The 8,404-nt window shown below is 57.0% G+C and overlaps 2 protein-coding genes across 2 annotated transcripts; one reads left to right on the top strand and one right to left on the bottom strand.

The window, feature by feature from the left end:
* Positions 1–439: 439 nt before the first annotated feature.
* On the top strand, positions 440–4,073 carry TSPAN31 (tetraspanin 31). The gene is made up of 6 exons (XM_004601650.2): positions 440–947; positions 1,507–1,674; positions 2,092–2,172; positions 2,489–2,617; positions 3,357–3,467; positions 3,554–4,073. Exons 1-6 carry the CDS (start codon positions 885–887, stop codon positions 3,626–3,628), a joined length of 627 nt encoding a protein of 208 aa, XP_004601707.1. The 5' UTR covers positions 440–884; the 3' UTR covers positions 3,629–4,073.
* Positions 4,074–4,272: 199 nt separating this feature from the next.
* Positions 4,273–8,102, bottom strand: CDK4 (cyclin dependent kinase 4). Its single transcript, XM_055129165.1, has 8 exons — positions 7,768–8,102; positions 7,076–7,311; positions 6,796–6,931; positions 6,516–6,683; positions 6,255–6,364; positions 5,661–5,711; positions 5,385–5,520; positions 4,273–4,677 (listed from the first exon to the last, which is right to left on the bottom strand). Exons 2-8 carry the CDS (start codon positions 7,291–7,293, stop codon positions 4,585–4,587), a joined length of 912 nt encoding a protein of 303 aa, XP_054985140.1. The 5' UTR covers positions 7,294–7,311; positions 7,768–8,102; the 3' UTR covers positions 4,273–4,584.
* Positions 8,103–8,404: the final 302 nt, after the last annotated feature.

Raw genomic sequence — 8,404 nt, 5'->3', positions numbered from 1 at the left:
GACCCAGCCCCTCGCTTTGTCACGCAAGGAGGTTTGAAAAAACGGCCAGAGGCTGTTTGCTTGCCACAGTGAATGTCTTTCTCTGTTTGTTTTTTGTGTCTCGGCCGCTGATGCTGGGCGAGGAAGAGGGCCTGTGAAGGGGAAGGAAGGGTGGCAGGGGGGCGGGGGCGGGGGTGTCACTCCCGTGGCTCGCGTTGAATTTTTAGACCATCAACATCCATTGAGGGGGACATGGGCATACCTGCAAACATGTGAGAATGGACTGGGTGTGGCTACGCCCTCCGTGGCAGGCCTAAATAGCTCCAAATGCTGCACCTCGGGGCATTTCCGAGCGTGACGCTATGCCCGCAGACAATGACATCATCGTGAGGTCACTGCAGAACTAGCGGGAAGGGGCGGGCCGGGCGCTCCCTCGCGGGGCGGAGCCCTTTCCGCCCGGCTCGCTAGAACCGCGTCTCGTCGCCCTTCAGGTTTCCAGCGCCTCCTCCCTCCCAGTAGCCCCCGGATTAGCTCTGAATCCCGGCTCGGACTGCAGAAAGCCCGGTTTCCCATCCCGGGTTTGGGAGCGAAGGCTGCGATCCCGCTGAGAATCCACAGCAGCCCTCCCCCCCCCCACCCACCGGGCCCCAGCCAATGAGGAGCCTCGGGGCGGGGCCTAGGGCGGTCCGGTGACGTAATGCGGCTTGATTGGCACTCGGGCCCCGGGCGGCGAGGATTAGCCGGAGTCCCGCCAATCCAGAGGCAGGGGTGGGCCGGGGCAGGCGCAGAGCTTTGGGTTTGGCGGACTGGATTTAAAGGAACAGAAACTGTCCGGGTCCAAGAAGACGGTCCCCGAGACCCTCCCCCAAGTCCTTGGGCCCGTCCGGGTCCCCAGAGCTGGGGAGATGGTTTGTGGCGGCTTTGCCTGTTCCAAGAATGCGCTGTGCGCGCTCAACGTGGTCTACATGGTGAGGTCTTGGGGGGGCGGGGGGGGGCAGGGAGGCGCCGGGGTGGGAGGACGAGAGGGGAGCATCTCCAGGGGACTTCCGGCGGGAGAGGGGGTGTACCGGGGCGTTCCGGGAAGATTCCAGGGAGCTTCCGGAGAAGAGGGAATTCCTAGGGACTTCCGTGGGAAGAGGGAAAACTTCCGGCGGCCGGAGGGTTGGTCTGGGGGTGGGGGGCGAAGGAGCAGCTGGCTGTGGCCCTGCAGATCCAGCTGTTCTCCTGTGAACTGCAATTTCTCCCCCCAAAAAAAGAAATGCTGGACGAAGCCCGAGATTGCGATTTATGTTCAAAGGCCGCTATCCCTACCGCCTTCTGCCCCCATCCCAGCCGTTCTGACCACCGATGGGGAAGGAGGGAAGGAGGGAGGGAGGTGGGTGGGTGCCGGGACGCCCTCAGTTCCCCTGGCATCGATTCTTCCTCATCCACACACGACTCAGTTCCTTCTTACTAGCCTCCCCTAGGACGGCGGCTGTGCGGGCAGCTCGAGCCCTGGGCAAGTGTCTTCTGCTCTGTCTCCCATAGCTGGTGGGCTTGCTGCTTATCGGGGTGGCCGCGTGGGGCACTGGCCTGGGCCTGCTGTCCAGCATCCGGATCATCGGCGGAGTCATCGCCGTGGGAGTCTTCCTCCTCCTCATCGCGGTGGCTGGCCTGGTGGGAGCCGTCAACCACCACCAAGTCCTGTTGTTCTTTGTATCCTGGCCCGAAGTCATGGGGATGCCCTGCGGAAAAGGGAGATGGTCCAAACAGAAGTGGGGGCTGGAGAGCCCAGTGGGTAGAGATGCTTGCTTGGCACGAGGCTAGCTGTTGGGGTCTCCAGCACCATATAGGGTCCCCTTGGCACTCCTGGATGCGGTGCCTGCCCCGCCCCCCCCCAAATACAAGCATGGAGCGCGTATAACATGTAGGGCACTTGCCTTGCATGAAGCAGACTCAGCTTCAGTCTCTGGAATCCCGTATAGTCCCTTAAGCACCGCCAGGAGTAATTCAAGTGCAGCACCAGGACGAGCGAGCACTGTGCCGGCTCCCGGCCCTGCATGGTAGGGTGTGGCCCAAGACGCAAACCAGGAATCTAGGATAGCTTCTTCCCTCCTTAACGCCTCTTCTCAGTACATGATCATCCTTGGCCTGGTCTTCGTTTTCCAGTTTGGAATCTCTTGTTCCTGTCTGGCTATTAACCAAAACACACAGGTAAGGAGATCCTTTCTCTTTGACCTGTGACCCCCCCGCCTGTCTGGTCTCAACATTCTTCGGTCCACCAGACCGAAGAGTCTTGAGCCGTTCGCTTCCTTCCTCTGGGATGTCTGACTCCGTGAGGATGACATTCAAGGACCTGGCGTGAATAGTCTGTCATTGTGTCTGTGTAACTGTGATATGCCTTTGCTTCTGAGGGATGAGTCAGTTCACTGAAGCAGGAGAACAGAGACACCTTAACTGAGATCAGGCGGTAGGGGAATTCTTACGGCTAACAAGCAGCGAATAAACTCACTCTGCCTCTCTCCTCCAGACAGATGTCATCAATGCTTCTTGGTGGGTCATGAGCAATGAAACCCGGCATGACATGGAAAGAAGTCTTAATTGTTGCGGCTTATTCAACCTCACAACCCTGAATCAAGATCTTACTTCCTGTGCTGCTGTGAGTTGTGGAAAAGGTCCAAATGGCCAGATTTTTTTGTTTTGTTTTGGGTTACACCTGGCTCATGCACTCAGGAATTACTCCTGGCTGTGCTCAGGGGACCCTATGGGATGCTGGGAATCGAACCCAGGTCAGCTGCATGTATGGCAAACACCCTCCCCACTGTGCTGTCACTCCAGTCCCCCAAATGGCCAGATTTTAATAGTCGGTATGTGGTTGCCTCTTGGAGCAGGGCTTTGTTCTGCCGACTGTGGTGGGATGAATGAGAAATTAGCTCATTCTAGGGCCATTCGCCACAGGTCCTGTGATATAGAAAGGGGGATGCAATCTATACTGGTCTCTATTATATTTATCTCAAACCCGAGCTCTTATATCATCGCCTAGATGGTTAAAAAGAACAGGAGTTAGGATGGAAAGAATAGCATGTAGGGTAATGAGATGACTTCAGGGCCGGGGAGATGATAGGTCATCTGCTTTGCAGGAAGCGGGCCAAGATTTGATCATGAACCCCGTAAGTTCCCCCAAGAACTACCAGGAGTGATCTCTGAGCACTGCTGGGGTGTGCCACCGTCAAGAAAATTTAAAAAAATTACATTTCTCACACTAAGACACTCGAGCGGGCGGCAGTAACATCTCCATTTGTCCCTGTTACTGGCGCCCACTCGAGCAAATCAAAGATCAACAGGACTACAAGTGATACACTAAGACACTGGTTCCTCACAATACATTTTATCCTCAGACCTGCACTAAGTGGAACACCTGTCAGTTGTGTGGAGACAAACTGCTCAAGCATTCAGACAAAGCCCTAAAAATCCTGGGCGGTGTTGGCCTCTTCTTCAGCTTTACAGAGGTAACGCTCCACGGTTTCCCCGCATATACACCCTTTCACCTCGTGGATTCAGATTTGGTGCTTATCTTGTTCTCCCTCTTCTACAGATCCTTGGCGTCTGGCTAGCGATGAGGTTCCGGAATCAGAAAGACCCACGAGCTAACCCCAGTGCCTTCCTATGACACCCTGGATTCCTCTGGCCCAGTTCCGGATCGCCCTAAGCTTTTTCTTCTGCCCTGAGGGAAAACCAAGAGCCTACCAAGCCCTTTTCTCCGAGAAAAAGGGGAGGCCTTTCCCCGTCTCGCCTAACGATGGCCGAGTCGCTCGGCTTTATGCCTTGACATGTTTTAGTGGGAGCAAGAAAAATGTCTTCCCTCTCTCCCTAAACGGATCTGGGGCATTCCTGGGAGTGCATGAGATGGGATGGAGGTTCGAGTCATTCCTGGCTCGGTTTTTCCCTTTTTTTTCCATTCCATATGCTGGACCATATCCACATAGCTTGGCCTGGCTTCAAGGGTAAATCAGAGCCAGAGCCAAGAAGACAGCTACCAAGAACTCTTCCTTGTAATAAGCTGGACTCAGTTTGGGGAAATTCAGTAATGTACAAATAAAAGCCATTTAACTCTCTATTCAAAGAAACAATTGAAGTGGTTTCCTTATCTCTTGCCAGTTACGGGGCTCCACTAATGGAGGCCCCATGGTCTAAAGAGGAAGAGGAGTAAGATTCTGCAGTTTTATCTTCTAAATCATTTTTCCAAATCTTTTGACGGCAGAGTCAATCAAAAGAAGAAACAGAGGAGGAAAAAAAAAAAAAACAAAGACCATATCTTGTTTTGTTTTGTTTTCTTGTATAAAAAAAAAGGACCCCGATATCAGGTAGGGAAAGGGAAAACAAGGCACACCCCCCTGATCTAAAGGAAAGAGAGGGCAGGGGCAGAAGGATACACCCCTAAAGGTGGAGTGGAGGGAAATGTCATTAAGGCAGCAAAATATTCTCTGTAAAAATGCTGGTGAGAAAGTTGGTGATGGAATTCCACAGCCTGGGCCCAGGCAGGGGGCCGCGGGGCGGGGTTCTCCTTTTGGACTCAGAGGCAGGGAGGGAGATGACAGCTTCCGGCTCTGCTGTCGCCTCTGCCGCTCACTCTGGGTTGCCTTCTCCATTCTGTAGGTAAGGGTGCTGCAGGGCTCGGAAGGCAGAGATTCGCTTGTGTGGGTTAAAAGTCAGCATCTCCTGAGGGAGGAAGACAAAGGTCAGAAGGTCTTGTGGGAAAAAAAAAAAAGGCTTATGGGTGCTGGGGATATAACTAAGTGGTAGAGCCACGCCTCGCATGCACGACACCTTGGGTTCAACTCCCAGCATCCACACAAAAGGGGAAAAATTTTCTTGTTCTGGGGTGACTGTTTCTTTTCTTTTCCTTTTTGCCTTTTGGGTCACACCTGGCGATGCACAGGGGTTACTCCTGGCTTATGCACTCAGGAATCACTCCTGGCAGTGCTCAGGGGACCCCTATGGGATGCTGGGAATCGAACCTGGGTTGGCCGCATGCAAGGCAAGCGCCCTACCCACTGTGCTATTGCTCCAGCCCCGGGTGACTGTTTCTTACATCCCTCTTTTTGCCTGGCCATTAATAAATGTAGCCCCATCCACCAAGTCTCAGTCATCATGGCTCAGACCCCCCTCCCTTTTTTTTTTTTTTTGCTTTTTGGGTCACACCCAGCAATGCTCAGGGGTCACTCCTGGCTCTGCACTCAGGAATTACCCCTGGCGGTGCTCAGGGGACCATATGGGATGCTGGGATTTGAATGCGGGTCGGCCGAGTGCAAGGCAAACGCCCTCCCCGCTGTGCTATCGCTCCAGCCCCTCGGATCCCCTGGATGCCATTTTGATTTCTGCCCCAAGTGTCTCCCCATCTCTGCTGCCACGCCCAAGGCCAGTACCAGCAGGAGCTGTGCCCCAGACTCTTCCATCTCGGGTACCACCGACTGCACCGGGCGGGGCCCTCTGGGAGAAAAGGCTCCTCGCGGGAGAGACACATCTCGAGGCCAGTCTTCTTCTGGGGGCAGCCCGATCAGGCTGTGGGAACAGGGGAAGCAGCCATCAGCCAGAGGACCCCTTTCTAGGCCCCATCTCCAGAGTCAGCCAGTTCCCCCCCGAGCTTAAGAGGAAGGACAGAACTAAGAAGGAGAAATGCTTCCCCCTTGCCGGTCACTCACTCAAAGATCTTGCCTAGCTGGTCAGCTTCAGAGTTTCCACAGAAGAGAGGCCTGTGGTAAGAAGGGACACAAGATGGCAATCAAACATGGCAATCACACGATTAATGTTTAGCGGCTCCAAGCAGAGGGCCGGGGACTAAAGGGATGGCCAAGGAATAAATTAGGAATGAAGTTCCACATTCTACAACATTCCAGAGAGCAAGCTTCAGAAGGGGCACTTGATCTGGGCCACGCCCATCCGCGTTCAGCCCTTACTCTTGGCTCCACACTCATGGATGGCTTCTGGCGGGCTCGGGGGAACCATAAGGGATGCCAGAGATCAAATCCAGATTGGCCGTGTGCAAGGCAAACGCCCCACTAGCTATACCATCAGGCCCCAGAATTTTTTGTTTTGTTTGGGAGGGGGTGGTGGAGGGGGTCACACCCTGCGACGTTCAGGCGCTCAGATGGTGCCAGGGACTGAATTCCGGTGGACGATGGGCAAGGAAAGCACCTTGCAACCACCACTGTACTCTCTGGCCCCCAGAAGAGGCAGTTTGGAGAATAAGATTATCTCAGATATTCAAGACCGCTCGGGATACTTGGGCCCCGTACTTTCGACGAAACATCTCGGCGAAGATACAGCCAACGCTCCACATGTCCACTGGGGTCGCGTATGTAGATTGCAGAAGAACTTCCGGGGCGCGGTACCAGAGTGTAACAACCTAGTAGGAACAGGAATATATGCGTGAATGAGGGCCCTACATGTTACCTGAAAGTACAACCGCTTGCAGTGACAAAGGGTGGGCCCAGTCAACTGCCACGGGCACCCACGCCCAAACAGAATCCTTTTTGGGCCACCATCTCTCTACTGACCACAGGCGTGAGGGCCATCTGGTAGCTGTAGATTCTCGCCAGGCCAAAGTCAGCCAGCTTGACTGTTCCGCTACTTGTCACCAGAATGTTCTCTGGCTTCAGGTCCCGGTGAACGATGCAGTTGGCATGAAGAAAATCCAGGCCTCTTAGGAACTGGCACATCAGATCCTGGTTTAAAGGAGGGGGGGGCGCGTATAGGGACTTGGCACCACAGAGACCCCAGCTGGTTCTACTGCACAGGTGGCAATCTGACTCTCAACTGTCTGTGGGTCTCACTCACCTTGATGGTCTCCACCGGCAACCCTGGTGGGGGGGCCTTATCCAGGTAAGTCCTCAGGTCTTGGTCCACATGCTCAAATACCAGGGTCACTTTGGTCTCCCGGTCAGTCCGGGCGGTGGCACAGACGTCCATCAGCCTGGCCAGAATAAATGGTCAATAAATGATCGTCAATCCCCTCTGACCTAACACGGCCTCCCGTTTGCCTGGAGGGGGGCTGGGGGGGCGCTGGGGGGGTGCCACTCATCTCTCCCCACCACCCCCGACCCTTCCACCTTCTCACCGAACAACATTGGGATGCTCAAAAGCCTCCAGCCGCCTGAGCAATGCCACCTCCCGGACGGTGCTGATGGGCAGGCCCCCTCCAGCACCTTCTCCGTTGGGGACTCTCACGCTTTTGAGGGCCACAAAGTGGCCGCTGTGGGGATCGCGGGCCTTGTACACCGTCCCGTAGGCACCGACGCCAATCTCGGCCACTGGCTCATAGCGGGAGGTAGCCATTCCCGATCAGAAGGAATCCTACAAAACACAGGAACTCTGGGGAAATCCCCTTCCCGAGCGCGGCTGCAGGGAGCCTGGGCAGCAGGGGCGTCCCCACGGAAGGCCACCCCAGCGCCGCGGCCGCCGCCGCTGCCACCATCCTGTCCCCCGCCCCCCACCCCAGCTTCCCACGAGGCCGGCCCCTCGGCTCACACAAAGGCTGCCCCGGCCCCACCGGCCACGTGGGGCCCGAGAAGGGGCGATCGCCCGTTCCGCCGGGGCCATCGAGCCCCTTACAAAGGAAAACACCCCCCGGCACCCGAGACCCCGCACCCCGGTCCCGAAATCACACCTCCCCCACGACCACAAAGGACGCTGCACTGTCCCCCCTCCTCCTCCCCCTCCCGCCCTCCGATGGACCCTCCCAGAAGCAGCCCGTGCTGGACGCTGTGCAGGGCGAGACTGGCCCCTGGTGCCAGGAGGGGCTGCACTCACCCCACCCGGAGTCAGGAGCTGCGGGGGCTCGCCGTTATCGGTGCCCAGGAACGGGTGGCCGCCACGCCATATACTCAAGCCGTGTCCGGGGCAGCTGGACTCTGCGGGCCTGACCATAGACGCACAGGCCGCAGGCTAGAGAGGCCCCCCTAACCCCCACCCTCACCATGTGACCAGCTGCCAGAGAGGCGCGCGGAAACTGGGGGGGCGGGGCGAGCGCCGGACGTGCCGAGCACGTGACGTGCCACCCATGCGCAGAGGGGCGGTCGGGAGTGGCAAGCCGGCGACGGCGACCGCGAGGGGAAGGGGGCGGGGAGCCACGGCGAGCACGTGACCTGTTGCTAGCCCATGTGACCGCCTTGCCATTGCTCCGAGGGGCAGAGGTGTGGTTACGCGGCGGGGCACGTGACCAGCTGCCGTTCCCCGGGCCCGGTGGGGTGGGGAAAGTGGGCGGAGAGAGGGCGGAGCCCAGGTGGGTGCCATGGTAACCTGGGCCACCCAGATTCCCAACTCTGGGCTGCAGGCCCAGCCTAGGCGCAATTCCAGTCTCACTAGACGTCTCACTCTTTCTTTGTGCGGGGGAGGGGGACGGGGATGTCGGGGGACGAGAGGTGGTGCTGTCGCCTTTCTGCTCCAC

This window comes from Sorex araneus, chromosome 2 (assembly GCF_027595985.1).
Source record: "Sorex araneus isolate mSorAra2 chromosome 2, mSorAra2.pri, whole genome shotgun sequence".
Taxonomy (NCBI): Eukaryota; Metazoa; Chordata; class Mammalia; order Eulipotyphla; family Soricidae; genus Sorex; species Sorex araneus.
The sequence above is the reverse complement of the archived record's forward strand: the minus strand, read 5'-3'. Positions and strand labels throughout refer to the sequence as shown.

What these genes read in the sequence shown, in the direction of transcription:
- TSPAN31 (XM_004601650.2), top strand. Translation starts at nt 885, where the DNA reads ATGGTTTGTGGCGGCTTTGCCTGTTCCAAGAATGCGCTGTGCGCGCTC. An exon ending in ATCTTACTTCCTGTGCTGCT is followed by an intron (nt 2,618 to 3,356) that starts GTGAGTTGTGGA and finishes TTTTATCCTCAG; the next exon opens with ACCTGCACTAAGTGGAACAC. An exon ending in TCTTCTTCAGCTTTACAGAG is followed by an intron (nt 3,468 to 3,553) that starts GTAACGCTCCAC and finishes CCTCTTCTACAG; the next exon opens with ATCCTTGGCGTCTGGCTAGC.
- CDK4 (XM_055129165.1), bottom strand. Translation starts at nt 7,293, where the DNA reads ATGGCTACCTCCCGCTATGAGCCAGTGGCCGAGATTGGCGTCGGTGCC. An exon ending in TGCCGGTGGAGACCATCAAG is followed by an intron (nt 6,684 to 6,795) that starts GTGAGTGAGACC and finishes CCTTTAAACCAG; the next exon opens with GATCTGATGTGCCAGTTCCT. An exon ending in CTGGGGCACAGCTCCTGCTG is followed by an intron (nt 4,678 to 5,384) that starts GTACTGGCCTTG and finishes TTCCTCCCTCAG; the next exon opens with GAGATGCTGACTTTTAACCC.